The sequence below is a fragment of the Trichosurus vulpecula genome, chromosome 1 (assembly GCF_011100635.1).
Source record: "Trichosurus vulpecula isolate mTriVul1 chromosome 1, mTriVul1.pri, whole genome shotgun sequence".
NCBI classification, from domain to species: domain Eukaryota; kingdom Metazoa; phylum Chordata; class Mammalia; order Diprotodontia; family Phalangeridae; genus Trichosurus; species Trichosurus vulpecula.
The window spans coordinates 419,427,223-419,449,112 of NC_050573.1; the positions used below are offsets into that span (position 1 = coordinate 419,427,223).

Genomic DNA, 21,890 nt, shown 5'->3' on the forward strand with positions numbered 1-21,890 from the left:
ATGTGAAAGTTCTGGATTTTGTCTGTGACATTCCTTGGAGTTTTCATTTTGGGGTTTCTGTCAGAGGTGACTGAAGGATTCTTCCTAGTTTTGCTTTGCCACCAGGTTGTAAGAGGTCTGGATAGTTTTCTTTCTTTCACGATTTCTTGAAATATTCTATCCATGCTTTTTTTTGGTCATGACTTTTAAATAGTACAGTGATTCTTAAGTTATTTCTCCTTGATCTGTTTTCCAGGTGAGTTATTTTTTATGTGAAATACCTTAATTTTTTCTATTTTTTCAATCTTTTGACTTTGTTTTAATATGTCTCATGGAATCACTGACTTCTATTTGGTCTATTCTAATTTTCAAGGAGTCTATTATTTGGATAAGGTTTCATAGTCTTTGTGCTAAGCTGTTAAATCTCTTTTCAAATTTCTCCTTCACAGCTCATTTCTTTTCTACTTTCTTCTCTTTTCACTCTAGTTTAACTTATTTTTCTTAAAAAAAGATTTATTTATTTTTCATTTTCAATATTCACTTTTTTAAGGTTTTCTTTTAAATTTTCTCCCCTTCCCTCCCCTCCCCCCTTCCCAAGATGGCACACAATCTGATATAGGCTAGACGTGTACAATCATATTAAACTTAGTTCTACATTAGTCACGTTTTAAAGAAGAATTAGAACCAAAGAGAAAAACCATGAGAAAGGACAATCTCTGCTCCCCCACCACCAAAAAAAAGAGAGAGAAAATTATATGTTTAAATCTGCATTCAGATGCCATAGTTCTTTTTCTGAATGCAGATAGAATTTTCCATTATGAGTCTTTTGAAATTGTTTTAGATCATTGCATTGCTGAGAAGAGCTAATTCTATCAAAATTGGTCAATGAATAATGCTGCTGTTACTGTGTACAATGTTCTCTTGGTTCTGCTCACTTCACTCAGCCTCAGTTCATGCAAGCCTCTCCAGGTTTTTCTGTGATCTACCTGCTTATCATTTCTTATGGAACAATAGTATTCCATTACATTCATATGCCACAACTTGTTCAGCCATTCCCAAATGGATGGGCATCCCATCAATTTCCAATTCTTGGCCACAACAAAAAGAGCTGCTGTAAATGTTTTTGTACATGTTCTCATTTGGATGATCTCTTTGGGATACAGACTTAGAATTGGTATTGCTGGGTTATAGGGTATGCACAGTTTTATAGCACTTTGGGCATAGTTCCAAATTGCTCTCCAGAATGGTTGGATCAATTCACAACTTCACCAACAATGAATTAGTGTTCCAATTTTCCCACATCTTCGCCAGCATTTAGCATTTTCCTGTTTTGTCATGTTTGCCAATCTGATAGGTGTGGTGTGGTACCTCAGAGTTGTTTTAATTTGCATTTCTCTAATTAATAGTGATTTAGAGAATTTTTTTCACATGACTATAAATTGCTTTAATTTCTTCATCTGAAAACTGCCTGCTCAACTAATTTAATTTGTAACACCAATTTCTGATTCATATTTTAGATCTTGCTTTATTTCTTTTATGAATCAAATAGATCCTGTGAGCAAGCTATGTTTTTCTATGAGGCTTTGCTTATGAAAGTTTTGGACTTACTCTCCTCGTCTGGGTTTGTGTCTTAGGCATCCCTCTTGGCCTTATAATAACTCTTTATCTTTTTTTTTTTGGTTTTGTTTAGTCATTCTTTTAGTTTTCTGTTCTGAGCAGCTTTGTTGCAGGCCTAACTGGGAGTACTGGGGGTTGAGTATGGAATTCTGACCCCTTTGGAAAAACTCCTTCCCTCTCTACCACACTGCTTTCCTGGGTTGGGGACTGAGTCTGCAATCTGCATTGGGTGACTCCACCCTTAGGGCTCTGGGTGCTGAGTCTGTGCTCCAGGCCCCAAACTTCTGTCATGAGCTGGGGACTGACTTTATGATTATTCTGGTTTGATGCGTAAGGAAACCAAGGCTTAGAGAGGCAGCTGTGGTATAGAAAGAGGTATGAAAGACTTGGTGTCAGAAGGTCTGGATTCGAATCTGGTTTCTGTTACCCTTATGACTTTGGACAAATCATTTCATTGGACTTAAAATTCCTCATTTGTAATATGAAGGAGCTGGAATAGATGGTATCTCAAGTCTCTTCCGGCTCTAATACCCTGATAGATCATATGACTTGGCTATGCTCACACAACTTGTGTCAAAACTGGACTCCAAGCCTTGGGTCTTGTCATTTCACCATTTAGCCTGAATGCGTTTGTTATCAATGCATTCTATTAAGGGTAAAACTGAAATCTTGTCCTGCTGCGGCATGTAAACCAGTGGTTCCTAGATAGACCATGTCGGCAGGGCCAGAGCCTTCTGATCCCACTCTTCCCAGCTTGTTGTTATTTTGTTGTTGAGTTGTTTCAGTCGTATCTGACTCTCTGTGACCCCATCTGGGTTTTTTTTTTGGCAAAGATGGTGGAGTGGTTTGCTATTTCCTTTTCCAGCTCATTTTACAGATGAGGAAACTGAGGCAAACAGGGTTAAGTGACTTGCCCAGGGTCATATAGATAGTAAATGTCTGAAGCTGGATTTGAACTTGAGTTCTCCTGGCTCCAGCGTTGGTGCTCTATTCACTGCCCCACCTTCCCAGCTTAGGACTGTTTAAAAAATACACTGAAATCCTTCCTTAAATTATTATGAATTTTGGCAATGATTTTGTTGGATAGCAAAAAAAAAAGATTGTTTCTGTTTTTGATTAAATATAATTTTTAAATTAGCTAAAAATTTTTTATTAAATTTGTAAATGATTGATTCTTGCAAAAAATAAAAGTAGGCACATGATCATGTTTTTAGATGTGTGTACTGTTAGACTCTAGGATGCAGATAGGGAGTGTCACTTGGCATAGACTAGTCTTTCTCAAACTTTTTGATCTCAGGACCCCTTTATATTCTTAAAAATTATTCAGAGCTCCTCCAAAGCTTTTGTTTATGTGGTTCATATTTATCAATATTTACCATATTAGAAATTAAATTGTTTTAGAATTATTTTGAAAGTAGTTTTGACCTCACACACCCCTGATAGGGCTTTTGGGGTCCCCAGGAGTCCCTGGACACCACTTCAGGAACCAATTGGTCTAGAAAAAGACACTATTGGCATATATCTTCAAACTGATACAATAACTGGTATAGAAGCCTCTTTAAACAGTCATCATACATTTTTCAAACTGGCTTCACAAGAGGGTAGCCTCAGCAGCACCTTCTCTACTCTTTTTTTGCAGTGATGATCCTAGAAGAAACTAAGCTTCAGGGTCAGGCAGACTTTCTTCATTCTTCTTTCTGTATTGACCTTACCTAGAAGTTCAACAACCCTAGAACATTTGGCTGTTCATTCTGTTGCTGTAACCAGTACTCCCCAAAGAATTGCAGTAAATGTATCATCTCCTAACTTCAATCCAAGGCAAGGGCCGTAAATCAGTTTGCTAGCTTTGGGTGGGTGGAATGGAAAAGGCTTTGTAGACTGTCCTGAAGGCCTCCTGGTTGTGCTGGATTTTGACAAGTGAAGGGTGGTGGTATGGATTTGCAACTTTTCCTAGATTCAAAATCTCATATCTGTAGGACAGAGCTACATATATAATATCCCAGAAAAGAAAAGGAAAATTTATCTCAGAGCATGACCTCCCTTATACAGAAGTATTTTTTTCAATAGTTAATTGATTAGATATTACTATAAATTATGCAAAGGAAACAGATTGTGACTCAGACTCAGGGTTAGAATGAAATAACATACTCACAAATCAGTGCAATAAAAACAATTTTACTTAAGATTAGTAAAAGGATATATTTTGTATAGTTAAAAAGATACTAATGGATAAATCACTACTCCATTTTGCCTCCAAATTCACTATAGTAACTGGCCAAGCAAAGTGGATTGTCCTGATGGCCACAGGGGTGGGTTGGATTCTGACAGATGTGTTCTTATATTATTAATTTGGAGCATTTGTATCCCAAATCCCATATTAGGGATCGTGCCATTGAGACAACCTCTTGGATAAGGAAAGGAAAACATGTCAAAATGTGACCTCACTGAAAATGTTTTTTTTTTCCCACTTGAAAGATTAAATAGTATGTTGTATGCAAGCATAGTAACATATGACAGAATTTTGTCAATTTTGGAACTGTTCTCTTGGAAGATAGTAAAGCCATGCGTGAGGATTTTAATTTTTCCATTCAATTTTGTTTGGTTATGTAGTCGAACCTTTTGCCAACAGTCAAGGACTTAAACATGTGTTTGGGAGGTTCCTCAATGAGTAAATTTCCTCTGCCAACTCAGACAATACCTCCTCTTACTTTTTTTCTCTCTAATTAGATAAAAAAAATCTGAACTTAACCAATGCCAAATAAAATTAGCATTTCCGTATACAAAGTAGGGGAGAAAAAAGGATTGTACATGAAACCATGAGTTTCTATTATGGAAACTTGATTTTCCTTGGTTTTTGGAGTGGGGAAGACAGGGCAATTGGGGTTAAGTGACTTGCCCAAGGTCACACAGCTAGTAAGTGTATCAAGTGTCTGAGGCTGGATTTGAACTCAGGTCCTCCTGACTCCAGGGCCAGCGCTCTACTCACTGTGCCACCTAACTGCCCCCCAACATGTAACTTTCAAAGCTGTCTTCTGGAATTTTTTTTGCCTACTCTCTTTTGATTGCTTCAGTGACTCTCTTTCTTTTTTCTTTTTGGGCAGCCCTATTACTAGTTAACATTTTTCCCAACTCCTCTATTCCTAATTACAAAACAAAACCCCCCAAACAAACAAAAAACCCCAAACCTTTGCAACAAATATACATATTGTCAACCTGTAAGTTTGGTTAAAGGAGGCAAACAGACTTGGTGAAATAAAATTCATATAGATTTATTCCCTTAAAAGCTAACTTGTACATGATCATGGAGCTTCTGATTAACTTGAACAAGAGAGAGAGAAGGTTTAAGTGACAATTCAGCAGCAGTTTCTGATCTCCATATCAAAGAAAGCAAGTTCTTAGGTACAAGGTAGGGTCACTTAGAGATGCAAATGTCTCTAGCCCACAACTCTGGCTGCCAGACTTTCTGTCACCACAGACAATAAAGATACTCCTTGTCAATTTTATCTGGTCTTTGAAGTTGCTGAGGCAGGAAAGGGGGATTTTTAGCATAGAGCAAAAACGGCTTGAATGTTTTGGGTATTATTGGGGTTCAAATAATCTGAAAGAATTGACATTTCCTCCTTTTGGTCAAAGGTGAGCAGAGGTGACACCTGTAGACCAAGAGAGGTAATGACTTTCCTTCAGGGAATGGGAAAGAAGTTCTAAAAATTCCTCGGACCAGGGAGATGAGCTGATCTCTGTGTCTGGAGTGAGCCCCTCAGACAGAGGGAAAACAATCATGGACAGCATTATTTTGTTAACTAAGGAGGTGGAACATCTGTGGGCCAAAGTCAGCCCTAGTCAGACCCTTAGTAACAGGAGAAAACGATAATACAATTGTCCCTTTAAGTTTAGAAAGTCTCTTCCCATACATCTGTCTGGCAGGGGGCATCATCAGTGAAGTCCTCTGGTCCTTGGCAATTGCTCCAGCCCTCTCTCCAGCACAGCACCTCAGCATTTTCTTTTTCTTTTCTTCTTGTAAGAACCAGCTTTCTTTCCATTCTCCTACAAAAACTACCTTAGCACAGTTTTAAGTTACTATTTCTAATCCTAATACCCTGATCATTTTTACAAATTCAAAATTGGTACTTTGACCAATTGTTACGTTTAAGAAATTCACATCAGAACCCAGTTTCTTATACTTTACATTAACCCATTATTAATTTTCCCACCATAAGGGTAAGATTTCACTATGAAGTTAACAACAGACTCCAGTACATACATAAATATATTAAATAACCAATTTTTAATATAGTACATATAAAATCTTAACCTTTTAGTCATGCCATGTTTCTTTGATGGCATTAACAAAATAAACTACAATCCATTCTTCTTTTAACATTATTAGTTATAACAAAGCTTTAGACAGGCATGATTTAAACAAAATAATATTCTCACAAGTCCTTGACCTAATTGTCTTCATACCATTGCCAAGAATTAAAGGACCTTAACTTATACAGGAACGCTTGTTCCAGTCCTATAGTAACCTAGGATGTTCCATAATCAATTGTTTTAATAAATTTGTTACTGTACTTACGATATCTACCCCAATTTCCTGTCAACTCCAGGCCGAAGTTGTGTCAAACTGCAAGCTTCATTGATCCAGGCTTAGTTTGCCAGGTTTCAGTTAAGGAAGTCGAGAGAGACCCACTTCAGCATATGCAAAAATTGCTCTCTCGACTTTACCATGAAATCATACCTGAAGTTTATGCCTGCCCCTCCCCCGCTGGGGCTGCTGGTATCTTAGGTCAGCCTTCCTGGAGTTAGACTCAGAAAAACAGTCAGTTAACAGCCCCATTAAATCTTTGAATAGCAAGAACCAATGATCAGTTTAAGAGATGACTATAATCTCACATTACTTAAGGAACATCCTTAAGGCTAGCTCTAAATAGCCTGCAAGCATTTCAAAAATTGGACCATATAAATATGATGGGTAAAATGTTTCTGATTTAATTCCAGCAATTGATTGCACAATTTGTATTAATATTCAATTGTTCTTATGTCACTTTGAAACATTTAAGGACCTTATTCCACATAAATACAAGGTAACTTTAAATTCCAGCCTTAGTCTATGGGATAATGATTTGACCTTACATTTGTATCTTTATTTTACAGACTTCTTTTTCCTTTGTCCAAATTATTCCCATTAATATTTAGAACAATATTATCTTTACATGACTATACAAGAGTACCAATTTACCCAATCATTTGATAATTCCCAGGTAATTCTTACTTAACATAACGTAGTACAATCACTTAAATTTGGTTTCCCATTTTTGAAACTTCAGAGAATTTCAGTTTGTATATATCATCTGCTGTTTTCTGTCTTTACCTAAATCTTGTACCCACTATAAGAATCTTTTAAAATGTGAAGGTCCAACCATAAAATGAGCTCATCTACCTTTTTAAATTATCAGACCAATACTTTAATAAAGGAGAAATAATTTTACTTCTACCACCATCTTATATAATTTTTGTGCAAAAGTCCAATTTTAAGATCTATTTACCAAAGCATAATAAATTTTTGGAAAGCAATCATATGCATCTGTATATAATTCTTAGAGGAATCAATCTGATTTTGTTACTTTTCTCAAAATTTTGCTTTCCCTATTGAATTAGACATCTATCATATTACATCTTTGTCTTATTACTTTGTCTAATCATTCCCTCCTTTTGGAGGATGTTATCTCTATAGTTATTATTTTTATTTGGCCATGAACATAGGTCAAACTGAAAATTTGCTATGAAAGAAAAGAGGGACAATGTCATATATCTTAACAGAAGGAAAGAACTTCCTTAGCTCTGTGTGAAAGCAGGGCTTAGGAGTAGTTCTCAGCCTGTAGTGCATGCCATTCTAGTGAATTGAAGTCCCATAAAGTCTTAAATAGGAAATAAATATCTGCTGTTGTCCTTCAGATAGGGCCATCCCAGATTTGATTGAACATTAATTCAAATCGAGTTTCACAACTTTTCTGTCTTTTAAAATACCTTCTCAGACTCTCTCAACATAACAACTATGAAGAGGACAGGAAGGGCTTGATGACTCCCGTTTATCCCCAAACCTGCTTATCTGTCTTAAACAAAAGAGGTTCTTGACTTTGATCTTACTACTGAATAGATACATATCGTTGTTTCTCAAACTTTTTTATTCTTCTCCAATTACACTCATCCTGGAGGAAAGAGACACTTCAGGCATTGAATCTCTTACATATGCTTGGGCCATGGAATAATTACAAATTCAGAGTAGACCTTCTAAAATTACACGAGATTTTTTCTTCAAAACATCCCTTCTAAAAGTATTTTCCTTTCTTTAAGCAGTTTACAATTTTATCCTGATGTTAAGAGGAATACTCACTAGACTTTTCTGAAGAAAATTATTTGGAAAGTTTTAAAACGATACGCGTCTCTCTCCTCTTCCTTAAAGCAAAAACTTTTCCTTAGTCGAAGGTGTTGTAATGGGGAGGACACTTAGTTTCTATAAATTACATACATACATTAACTAAATTAGCCTTATCATAATAACAACACTTACCAGGACTTTAAAAATTTTCTCCATAGGAATTCCTCTACACTGAAAACTTTACACAAGATTGATAAGAATTCATGGCTAGATGGTGCCAAAGGTCCTTGGTTCAGTTAACAATCTCAATTTCTTAATTAAGTACAATTCTTAATCTAATAACATTTAGATTATAAGAGGAATTATTTTCCTAACAACGTAGGTAATGCAATGTTAATCAAATTGCACAATATAAGAAAATTTAGAAATATAAGCACACCACAACCAATTATCATGTATTCAAAACTTGAAACAGAACTAATTAATTACCAATTAGGTGACCATAACTTAGTTGGATGAGCAAATCAAATCTGGATTCATAATCACTCGTGGTAACATTTTAATTTTTAAGGCCCAATACTCTTAGCATTGTAAAAGAAAAGATTATTATCTATAAAATCACATTTTTAACAGTTCACAATGTATCCTGAATTGACGGAAATTACAAAAGGACCCAACAAGGCCTTTGTATATATACTCAATTTACAGCAAAAACAATTTTAACTGAACTTCCGTTAAAATAAAGACAAAACTCGGAAGTTATAATTTCTTAAGTAGAAATATCAGTATTATTATTATTACTTGTTATAACCAAATACAAGTTTCAGATCATCAAATTTCTATCACATCCTTTTAAAAACTCAATTCACATATATCAAAATCAGATTAAAATTGCTATAATATCATTTCTATCACATAGTGGTCTTCTCAATTTTTACAATCTAAGATAATTTTAGAAATATAATGTAATTTTTAGAAATACAGAAACAAATTTCAGATGACATCAATTGCATTTCCAGATTATCACATATAGAAATTATTCACCTTACTACTTTTGATATTCAAAAACCACTTCAAAAGTTAACAATTACATTAATTTAGAGACAGATAATAATAATGTTATGTCCAACATATACCAGACGTTATGTTAAGCATTTTACAATCATTATATCATTTTGATCCCATAACAACAATCATTACTATTTTCCCTTTACAAATCAGGAAATGGGTCAAGCAGAAATAGAATACAGTTTTGTAACTTGGACAGAGAAGTATGAAGTTTACCTAGAGCAGAGAGCAAAAGCTGGTTTCTCAGTGAAGACAATTTTTGGAGGCAGACCTTAGGAAATGCTAACCACAGTGCCAATCCATCTACCTCACCCTTCCCCCACAACTGTAGAGTTTACTGAGCCTGGGGTGGTCTGCAGCTGGTGGGGACAGAGTGGGTGAAATGTATAGGACCTGGGTGACATTTTCAAGCTTTGCCAAAAGGATAGGCTACAAGCTACTGCCAGTCTGCGAATTGCTGAGCCTCCCCCCTTTTGCCAGGTGGGGAAGGGTGATTTAAATTTTCCAGCATTCTCTCCTCTTCATCTGACCTAGGATGAGAGATTAACAAGGACCCTTGTGGCTGTTTAAAAATCCCTACACTGAGACACCCTTTTAACTCTGGGGAGGGAGTGGGGAATGTGTGATCAGGATTAGAAGGGGGTGTTTTAGCACAAGTGAGAGTTCCTGGAGTGATCTATAGTCTCAGGAGTCCTCTGGAAATTCCAAAGAATCAATTTCTAAACTTTTTAATGATTAAATCCCAGAATCTGCTAAAAAGGTTTAGCTCTATTTCTGTTGTAATTCTGGGTTGGCCAGACCAGAAATTACAAGGAAAAGAGTCTTTGTTTCTCTGGCTGCCTGCAGTTTCAAATTTTACAAGGTCAACTCATTTCACAGCACACACACACACACACACACACACACACACACACACACACACACTCACACACATACTGACTGATAAATTGACAATTTAACAGAACAAATACAGACTGAGCTCAGAATCTGACAATAGAGAGATAATTAGAGGCTTTCATGAATTGGCTATTAGCACATCTATGGTCTTTGGGGAAGCCTTGGCATTCCTGATTTTTCTGACTCTCCATATCCTACATCAAGAGTGTAGCAGTCCTTTTCAAAAGTCCTTAAGGGAAGCAGGGAAAGGGAGAGAGGAAGGAGGACTAAGGCAGGTAAGGGAAAGGCAAGGAGTCGGACAAAGTGCATTTTATCCTCCCCGAATCAGAGCCTTTATGGGAAAGGAGGCAGCAATAGGCCAGAAGGCAAAAACAGAGCCCTTAAGGGAAGGGGGAAGGGGAAGATTCTGAAGCAGCTTTGTGAGCCTTAAGGGTCTCACTCAGTTGTCTCAGCAAACCCAAGGTGAAAAACATTCCCATCCCTGGCTAGATTCTTTGTTGGCCTTTAAACTTAATTTTGTTTTAAGATAAAGTAACTTTGACCTGTCCAAAAGAGCCCCATTGCAGCCAACATAACCTGGGGCTATCTCTAGTTAACTGACACTAGCACTGATTGACCCATAGCTAATTTTCCTAGATCGATCCTTATTTCCAGGGGATCTATGTGCGTTTTACCACAGATCTGCATTTTTACCGCAGATTTGATCCCTGCCACCAGAGCTAGCTTAAAGGGAATTTCAGACTTCAACCAAACCTGTAGGAGTCCTTTTTGGAAGCTGGGAATAGGGGCAGCTTACCCCGACCTTGTCAAGGCCAAAATTCCAGGAAATATGAATCCTGTGGCACTTGAAGCATTGGCAAGGTTGGGTTGCAGTTCTTTGTCCTGTTCCATCATTTCTATCTGCAGCAACCTTGGTTCGAATCCGAGTCATGGCACCATAACTGTCAACCTGTAAGTTTGGTTAAAGGAGGCAAACAGACTGGGTGAAATAAAATTCGTATATATTTATTCCCTTAAAAGCTAACTTGTACCTGATCATGATTAACTTGAACAAGAGAGAGAGAAGGTTTAAGTAACAATTCAGCAGCAGTTTCTGATCTCCATATCAAAGAAAGCAAGTTCTTAGGTACAAGGTAGGGTCACTTAGAGATGCAAATGTCTCTAGCCCACAACTCTGGCTGCCAGACTTTCTGTCACCACAGACAATAAAGATACTCCTTGTCAATTTTATCTGGTCTTTGAAGTTGCTGAGGCAGGAAAGGGGGATTTTTAGCATAGAGCAAAAACTGCTTGAATGTTTTGGGTACTATTGGGGTTCAAATAATCTGAAAGAATTGGCAATAGTCAAGCAAGACAAATTCCCATGTTAGCTTTGTCTGAAAATGTATGTTTTATTGTGCACCTTCAGTCCTTCAGGAGGTGGGTAGCATATTTCATCATTACTAGTATGGAGTTATGGTTGGTCATTGCATTTATCAGAGTTCTTAAGTCTTTCAAAGTTGTTTTTATTTTTGAGAATGCTTTGTTTATTTAATATTTTTAGTTTTCAACATTGATTTTCACAAGATTTTGAGTTACAAAATTTCTCCCCATTTCTACCCTCCCCCCACTCCAAGGTGGCATATATTCTGACTGTCCCATTCCCCGGTCAGCCCTCCCTTCTGTCATCCCACTCCCCCCTCTCCAATCCCCTTTCCCCTTACTTTCTTGTAGGGCAAGATAGATTTCTATACCCCATTGCCTGTATATCTTATTTCCCAGTTGCATGCAAAAACAACTTTTTTTTGAGCATCCACTTTTAGAACTTTGAGTTCCATATTCCCTCCCTTCTTTCCTCCCCACCCACCCTCTCTAAGAAGGCAAGCAATTCAGTGTAGGCCACACATGTATCAACATGCAAAACACTACCACAATAATCATGTTGTGAAAGACTAACTGTATTTCCCTCCATCCTATTCTGTCCCCTTTTATTCAGTTTTCTCCCTTGAACTTGTCCCTTTTCAAAAGTGTTTGCTTTTGATTACCTCCTCCCCTAATCTTCCCTCCCTTCTATTATCCCCCTTTCATATCCCCTTCCCTCTACTTTCCTGTGGGGTAAGGTACCAAATTGAGTGTGTATGTTATTCCCTCCTTAAGTCAAATCTGATGAGAGCAAGATTCACTCATTCCCCCTCACCTGTCCCCTTTTCTCTTCCTACAGAACTGCTTTTTTTTGCCACTTTTATGTGAGATAATTTACCCCATTCTATCTCTCTCTTTCTCCTTCTCTCAATATATTTCTCTCTCACCCTTAATTTTATTTTATTTTTTAGATATCATCCCTTCATATTCAACTCACCCTGTGCCCTCTGTCCATATATATATTATATTATGTTATATATAATATATAATATGATATATATTATATATATATTATAAACATCATATATATATAAGTATAAACATCATATATATAATTATAAACATCATCTTTCCTTGTAGGAATATAAACAAAACAATTCAACTTTAGTAAGTCCCTTATGATTTCTCTTTCTTATTTATCTTTTCATGCTTCTCTTGATTATTGTATTTGAAAATCAAATTTTCTATCCAGCTCTGATCTTTTCACTGAGAAAGCTTGAAAGTCCTCTATTTTATTGAAAGTCCATATTTTGCCTTGGAGCATTATACTCAGGTGTTCTTGATTCCAAGTTAGCGTTCTATCTACTATGCCATTTAACTGCCTAAAGTAACATTTAATCACATTCATATACCACAGTTTGCTTATGCATTCTTCAATCGATGGTGGCGGCCTTGGTTTTTTGTTCTTTGCCACAAAAAAAGTGCTGCCTTAAATATTTTTGTATATATAGGCTCTTTTCCTGTTTCTTTGATCTCTTTGGTGCATAGGCCTAGTAGGGGGTATTGTTCAGTAAATGGGTATACATAATTAGTGATTTTGAGGATATAGTTCCAAATTGTTTTCCAGAATTGCTGGATCAATTTACAGCTCCACCAACAGTATATTCACAGGCCTGTTTTCCCGCAGCACCTAAAATAATTCTCATTTTCTTTTTTGATCATCTTTGAAAAGTTCATGAGTGTGAGGAGCTGATTTAATTTGCATTTTTCTAATTATTAGTGATTTGGAACATTTCTTTCTATGGCTCTTCATAGCTTAGATTTCTTCCTGATTTTATTGGAAAGATCTATAGCCATTACAAGTAATGTTGGGTTTTGGTTTTAGAAACAACTATTTGTCATATTAAGGTAAGGTTTATTTATTCTTTTAAAAAAATAACAGCAATGGGCTTTGTCAAAAGCTTTTTAAAACATCTATTGATATAATTGTGTTTTTAAATAATTTTTGTTATTAATGTGGTGTATCACATTTATAGTTTTCCTTATATTGAACCAATCCACTTCTGGATATGTCCACCTGGACATACCATTATCATCTCATACTTAACATGTCTAAACCAGAACTCAATTATCTTTTTCTTTGATTCTCTACCCTTTCTTATTTATGTTATGGTCACTACCATCCTTTTAGTCACCCAGATTTGCAACCTCAGTGTTATTCTCAACTCTTCCTTTACCTCCCCTCTCTTAGATAAACAATTGCTGAGTTTTTTTTGCAGTCTAACCACAGCATTTCTGATCCATCCTCTTTTTTCTTCTTGCTGCTTTGTTCAGATTCACTTCACTGCATTAATTTATCCAAGTTTTCTCAGGTTTTTCTAAAATTATCCCCTTCATACATTTTTATAGCATTCTAGTGTAGTATCACAGTCATACAGCACAGTTTCTTTGGTTGTTCCCCAAGTAATCCATTGGCAGTCTTATTTGTATAGAACTGAATAATTTAATTAACTTACGTAGTATTGCCATTTTTATTATATTGGCTCATTTTACCCTTGAACAGTTAATATTTCTTCAACTATCTAGGTCTGTCTTCATGTTTGTAATCAGTGTTTTACAGTTATGTTCTTCTTGATAGGTAGACTCCCAAGTATTTTATACTTTCTGTAATTATTTTGAATGGAATTCTCCTTTCTGGCTCTTCCTGGTCCATATTGTTGGAACAGAAATGCTGATGATTTATGTAAAATTTATTTTATGTTCATAAAATTTATTAAAATTATTAATTACTTTAATTAGTTTTAATTGACTTTCTAGAATTCTTTATGTATGTCATCAAATCATCTGTAAAAAGTGATAATTTTGTTTCTCCTTTGCTTATGCTCATTCCATCAATTTCTTTTTCTTGTCTTGTTGCCACTATATTAAATAATAGCAGTGACAATGGACATTTTTGCTTTACTCCTGATCTTATTGGCAATAACTCTAGTTTATCAGCAGGACATATAATTCTAGCTCATGGTTTTAGGTAGATACTATTTACCATGTTATTAAAAGGTCCATTTTTTTCTCTGTTTTCTGGTATTTTTTTTAAAAAAAGAACAGGAATGTATGTTGTATTTTGTCCAAAGCTCTTTCTGTGTTTATTGATAAATTATATTTTTGTTATTGTTATTAATATGGTCAATTTTGAACCACATTATCCTTTTAAGGTAATTAAATTTATGTCTAACCATGTTTATGTTTAAAGCAAATTTGGAAAAAACGACTCTTGCACAAGTGAGAATCACGCATCATGTTCTTTCTTCTTCCCGGATTTGCCATATCCTAGTACTTACTCCATTGAAGTGGAAGCTAAAAATGATTTTGGTGAGCACAAGTCTAACATAACATATTGGAAGTTGAGAAACATAGGTGAGTGTCAACTGGTAATATAAAAACTTTATTTTTAAAAGTGTTTGTCTCATACTTATAGAGCAAATAGAATCCCAGCATAAGGATGTGATGCATAGCTGCTGTTGCACATACCCCAGGAAAACTGACTTGTAAGTAAAACAAAATAAAGTGCTCCCACCAAAGCTAAGGAATAACAGCTATGGGGAAAGAAAATCTAGAACAAAAATAAACTATTCTCAGTGACTCCCATCTCTTCACTTTAGTATTAATTATGCTTAAGGTAACCAAGAACTAGAATTTTTCCTTGAATCTATAGAAGGGAGAAGACAGTAAAACTGTCCATTCTTTTTCATATTTCCCATTTGTTTCTTAAAATTATTTTTCTTTAAATTTATTAGTATTTTATGTTTTTACATCACCTTCATTTCCAAATACATTCCTACCTTCTCTCCTGCATAATGAGGCATCCCTTATTTTCACAAATTAATAAAAAAAATTCTCACTAATTCTTGCTTTTCTTAATCCCTTGAGAGAGTTAATCTTCACTATGGTATTTTAAATGACAGCTAACATTTTTAAATAGCGTAGAAATATTTATATATTTAAATTCATATAAATTGTATGTTTCTTAACTTCTAACACATCTGTGGAACAAATGATTTCATTCATACAAATGTCCATGGCATTTTTAGTTTTGCATATGTGTGGGACGAGTGAAGACCTCTCATAAAAAGGGAACAAATTAGATAAATAGGAATAAGTAGGATAGTGAGTCCCATTTCTCTACTCAGATATTTTCCTTTCTGTAAAGCCATTTCTCTACTTAGATGTTTTCCCCTCCACAAGCTTAGCTAGTGACCGTAAGGCCCCCGAGGTTAAGAACAGGACACAGGATGCTCGCATCCTGTGTATTTACCTAATGGCAAGAGGCCTGAAAGAAAGAAGGGTTGAGGTGAATAAGTCAGCAACCATAAAATCCTCTGAAAGCAAGAATAGGATACAGGATGCTCACCCCCTGTGTACTGACCCCAGGATAAGGGACCCTCAGCTCAGCAGAAAAATGAATGAAAAGCCGGAAAGCCAGGTGCAATGTAGACGTGCCAGACCAGTCAGGTATGAATGATGGGAGACAAGGTGTAAGGGTGCTGGGGATATCCGTCACAGATGTAAGGGTGATGGGAAAGGCTAGTTTGCCACAGATGTGAAGATGAGGTAACCAACAACCAATTCCTGCCTGTTACCGATAACTGAACTGTTTGTTCAATCGTCATTGTCATTGTTATTAAGACAGATTTACTACCTTGAGGTTGATAGTAGAATGAAATAAGAATGGTGGGAAGTTCATGTCCGTCACCTGCTTGTCAAAAATAACCATACTGTTTGTTCCTTGCCATTGTCCCTGGGTAGATTTATCGCGTCCAGATTGTACCCTCAAAGCTTACGTCTGCAAGCTGAGAGGAAGGAGGTTGGGAGGGGGAATTGCGGTTAGGGACCTATATAAACACCCCAATTTTCTGTGTCCAGTGCGCTCTGACACTGAGAGGACCCCCAGTCCTTTCGATGTCCGGGTTGCCCTTTCCTGCAGGATCGTAATAAATTTTCCTTTCTACTTGCACCTTGAGATGCCTCTGTTGTTAATTTTTGGATTCGTAAAATCCATCCCACACACATATGTACCATGGTCTAACTTATAGTAAGAATGAAGGACAACTTGAATTAGTGAAAATTCTGAATTATGGAATATCTTTAAGGAAGAAACTAGATTTAAACATTTTGTTGCTGAGGGCTAATTAACTGTTACCAGCAGAAGTCTTGCTAAATCTGCCTTGGCACAAGAGAAAAACTCCTTTGTCTTATTTATTTTACTTATTTATATGCCAGTGAATTTGCTCCCTTATATGCCAGTGAGTTATTTCAAGTTTTAAGGAAGCTTGAAAATAGTCTGCTTTGGGGGGCGGAGCCAAGATGGCGGCTGGTAAGCACAGACTAGAGTGAGCTCCGTACCCGAGTCCCTCCAAAAACCTATAAAAATGGCTCTGAACCAATTCTAGAACGGCAGAACCCACAGAACAGCAGAGGGAAGCAGGGCTCCAGCCCAGGACAGCCCGGATGGTCTCTGGGTGAGCTCTATTCCACACGGAGCTGGGAGCTGGGAGCTGGGAGCTGGGAACGGAGTGGAGCAGAGCCCAGCCTGAGCGGCGTGGACGATCCAGACCGGAAGCCAGGCGGAGGGGGCCCTAGCGCCCTGAATACGTGAGCAGTTACCAGACCCCTCGACCCACAAACACCAAAGACTGCGGAGAAGGTTAGTGGGAAAAGCTGCGGGAGTGGAAGGAGTTCGCAGTTCGGCTTCCAGCCCCGGGGGCAGTGGAGGTGGGGCAGCTACAGCTGTTGTTACTTCCGGCTCCAGGCCCACCTGGTGGGGGGAATTAAGTGGCGGATCACAGCAGGGGTGCACAGCCTGCCGAAGATCTGAGCCCAGTCTGGACTGGGGGTCCTTGGGGAAGGAGGAGTGCGGCTCTGACAGAGCTGGCACCTCCCCCCCAAACGTAGAACATAGAACTCTGTAATCTACAAGCAGTCATACCCCACTGAAAAGCTCAAGGGTCAAGTTAGTTGGTTGGGAATATGGCCAGGACGCGAAAACGCGCCCAGATTCAGTCTCAGACTTTGGATTCTTTCTTTGGTGACAAAGAAGACCAAAACATACAGCCTAAAGAAGACAGCAAAGTCATAGAGCCTACAACCAAAGCCTCCAAGAAAAACATGAGCTGGTCCCAGGCCATGGAAGAGCTCAAAAAGGATTTGGAAAAGCAAGTTAGAGAAGTAGAGGAAAAATTGGGAAGAGAAATAAGAAGGATGCGAGAAAACCATGAAAAACAAGTCAATGACTTGCTAAAGGAGACCCAAAAAAATACTGAAAAATACACTGAAGAAAACAACACCTTACAAAATAGACTAACTCAAATGGCAAAAGAGCTCCAAAAAGCCAATGAGGAGAAGAATTCCTTGAAAGGCAGAATTAGCCAAATGGAAAAGGAGGTCCAAAAGACCACTGAAGAAAATACTACTTTAAAAATTAGATTGGAGCAAGTGGAAGCTAGTGACTTTATGAGAAATCAGGATATTATAAAACAGAACCAGAGGAATGAAAAAATGGAAGACAATGTGAAATATCTCCTTGGAAAAACCACTGACCTGGAAAATAGATCCAGGAGAGATAATTTAAAAATTATTGGACTACCTGAAAGCCATGATCAAAAAAAGAGCCTAGATACCATCTTTCAGGAAATTATCAAGGAGAACTGCCCTGATATTCTAGAGCCACAGGGTAAAATAGAAATTGAAAGAATCCATCGATCGCCTCCGCAAATAGATCCCAAAAAGAAATCTCCTAGGAATATTGTTGCCAAATTCCAGAGCTCCCAGATCAAGGAGAAAATACTGCAAGCAGCCAGAAAGAAACAATTTGAATATTGTGGAAACCCAATCAGAATAACCCAAGACCTGGCAGCTTCTACATTAAGAGATCGAAGGGCGTGGAATGCGATATTCCGGAGGTCAATGGAGCTAGGATTAAAACCTAGAATCACCTACCCAGCAAAACTGAGTATCATGTTCCAAGGCAAAATATGGACTTTCAATAAAATGGAGGACTTTCAAGCTTTCTCAGTGAAAAGACCAGAACTGAATAGAAAATTTGACTTTCAAACACAAGAATCAAGAGAAGCATGAAAAGGTAATCAAGAAACGGAAATTGCAAGGGACTTACTAAAGTTGAACTGTTTTGTTTACATTCCTACATGGAAAGATGATGAGTATGATTCATGAGACCTCAGTATTAGGGTAGTTGAAGGGAATATGCATATATATATGTTTATGTATATATATAAGTGAATGTGTATGTATGCATGTATCTATGTGTATATGTATGTATGTGTATGTATGTGTATATATATATATATGTAAAAGAAAGAGAGCACACACAGGGTGAGTTGAGGATGAAGGGAAGATAGCTAAAAGAAATAAAATGAAATTAAGGGATGAGAGAGTAACTTACTGAGAGAGGGAGATAGGGAGAGATAGAATAGGGTGGATTATCTCCCATAAAGGAGGCAAGAGGAAGCAGTTCTAGGAGAGGAGGGGAGTGGGCAGGTGAGGGGGGAATGAGTGAACCTTGCTCTCATCAGATTTGGCCTGAGGGGGAATACCATACATACTCAGTTGGGTATCTTACCCCACAGGAAAGAAGAGGGAGGAAGATAAAAAAAAAAAAATAAAAGGCAGGGGGATGATGGAGTGGAGGGCAGATGGGGGTGGAGGTAATCAAAACAAACACTTTGGAAAGGGGACAGGGTCAAGGAAGAAAATTCAATAAAGCGGGATGGGTTGGGAAGGAGCAAAATGTAGTTAGCCTTTCACAACATGAATATTGTGGAAGGGTTATACATAATAATACATGTGTGGCCTAGGTTGAATTGCTCAACTTCTTAGGGAGGGTGGGTGGGAAGGGAAGAGGGAAGGGAATTTGGAACTCAAAGTTTTAAAATCAGATGTTCAAAAACAAAAAAACTTTTTGTATGCAACTAAAAAATAAGATGCACAGGCAATGGGGCGTAGAAATTTGTCTTGCCCTACAGGAAAGGAGGGGAAAGGGGGTTGAGAGGGGAGGGGGGTGATAGAGGGGAGGGCTGACTGGGGAACAGGGCAACCAGAGTATACGCCATCTTGGAGTGGGGGGGGAGGGCGGAAATGGGGAGAAAATTTGTAATTCAAACTGTTGTGAAAATCAATGCTGAAAACCAAATATGTTAAATAAATAAATTGCATTTAAAAAAAAAAAAGAAAATAGTCTGCTTTTATGATAATAACTTGTATTTTATAGTGTAAATTACTCAAGAGAGAACTTTCTATCTGAGAAGAGCTGTCATAAAAATTGGAAAACAGTTTGGCAGAAATTCGATTCAGACTATCAACGTATGCCGTATTACTACAATAAGCTCAAGATGCTTATACAACTTTAATATTAAGTCAAACATAAGAAAATTAGTAAAGGGCCAGATCATTTACCACTTACAGCTACAAAGAAGGGAGGGAGGTGATCATGAAAGGCTAAAATACAGAAATTTTGTTTCATGATGTTGAAAAGCTTTTGCAGTAAAAAAATCAAGGCAAATGGATGAGAGGGGAAACTGTTGGTCGTCTTTGGTCATGAGATAGGAACAAACATTTCTTAAAAGACTTGCAAATTGTTAGCAACTACGTGAAAGATTGGTCTAAATCAGCTCTTCTAAAACTGTGGGTCGTGGCCCTGTATGGGGTCTTGAAAATTTTGGCAGCAGTAAAAAGTTTATGAATGCACAATGACCAAAAATTTATTAAAAATCAAACGTGTAATGAATCAGAGGTGTTTCTGGCAGTGTTGTGCATCGGGCAGCTTCACTGTAGCCTCAGCTCTGAACACAAAGCACCACTTTTGCATGCCCTCAGGCCATGCAACACCATAAAAGCTGTCTAAATGTGAAAAGGGGATGGTGAGTGGAAAAAGTTTAAGAAGTTCTGGTCTAAATAATAAGAGAGCTATAGACCAAATCACCTCCAAGATTTCATGTCATATATATACCCAGCAAACTGGCAAAGGTGACAGTGATGGAAGTAGTCAATGAGTCAATGGTGTGGCTGTAGAAAGACATGCACACTGATGTACTTCGGTGGAGCTATCAATTAGTATAACCATTTTGAAAAGCAATTTGGAATTATGCTAAGAAAAGTGTTAAAATATCAGTAACCTTTAATCCAGAGAACCCATTGCTACTTATATACCCCAAGGAGGTCAAAAATGAAAGGTCCAATATATACCCCAAAATATGCACGGAAGTATCTCTGTGGTAGCAAAGAATTTGGAAACAAAGTAAATGTCCAGTAATGGGGGAATGGTTGAACAAATTGTAGTACAAGCATGTAATGGAATGTTATTATACCATAAAGAAAGATGAATAGGAAGAATATGGAGAAGCATGGGAAAATTTAAATGAACTGATGCACAGGGAAGGAAGCAGAACCAAGAAAATTCATTCTCTCTCTCTCTCTCTCTCTCTCTCTCTCTCTCTCTCTCTCTCGCATCAATTTAAATGAAAAGAAAAATCTAAAACTTAATTCAGTATAGAATGGCCAAACTTGTGTCTGAAGATGAGATAAGAAAATGTATCTCCCTTCATTCTTTGCAGCAGTGGAGGACTGTGGGTATAGAATATTTCATATACTGTCACATACAGTTAATGTTTTGCATTGACCAAGCCCCTACTCTCTCAGGTTTCTAATAAGGCTTCCTATATGTCTGATGTCAGAAAGAATGCAATTGATGACCTTTTTTGGTTTTACAATGTAATCCTCCTCCTCTCTGAGAGGGGCTGGTGCCCCCCTGTCTAGCAGGAGTTGGAAGAGACTTAAGAGGTCATCAAGTCTATCTCTACCAAATCATGAACCCTAATGACAATAGTCCTCAATATGGCTGAAAGGAACCTGTAGTTAGATTGGCCTTCATTTTTACTTTAGGAACTGGTAATAATATGGCTGCTCCTAGCAGGATGATCATATTTATCCAGAAATTTATTATCATAATGTAGATTGAGAGGTTCAAATCACCTCCCTGGAAATATAATCTATCTCAAGAAATGAGGATGGAGTTGGAGGGAGATTAGGGAAATGGTCCAGTATTGAATTGCTTGAGTTTCACCTCCTCTTTTCCCTCTTACACAAGATATAGGGTCTCCCATCATTTAGAGTAGAAGGGGCTGCTCCATGGGAAAGTGGGCATTGTATCCTACCTCTCTCTCCTGCCTGAACCCCTTTTGCTCACCTTTGTCTAGAATATATACTGATAGCGGGCTTAAAACACCTAAGATCTAAGTCAATTTTCAGACTTAATATTTTTGAACTTGAATTACATTATCTTTGGCTGTGCCTTTTCATCCTTTTGTACATGTGATGTTTTTGGTTCCTGTTCTTATTTACAGTGAAAATAGAGCCACCTACCATCCTAACTGTGGAGCCAATCCCGGGTGTTAAACATATGCTTCAAGTAACGTGGAGAAAACCTGAGGGGGTACCTGCTTCAAACTCATACGTATGCCACCTGAGATATAGGAGAGTGAATAGTGCTAATTGGGTAAGTTTACATCGTATGAAAGAGAAGGACAGCCTGGATAAAAGC

General features: G+C 37.4%; 1 protein-coding gene across 1 annotated transcript in view; it reads left to right on the forward strand.

Annotated features, from left to right (window-relative positions):
• The window catches only part of IL31RA (interleukin 31 receptor A), a 64,573-nt gene that overhangs the window by 4,038 nt on the left and 38,645 nt on the right, over nt 1-21,890 (forward strand). The window contains exons 3-4 of the mRNA XM_036740924.1: nt 14,532-14,695; nt 21,694-21,845. Of these exons, the coding sequence (XP_036596819.1) occupies nt 14,532-14,695; nt 21,694-21,845 (316 nt within the window). The remainder of the gene's footprint in view (nt 1-14,531; nt 14,696-21,693; nt 21,846-21,890) is intronic.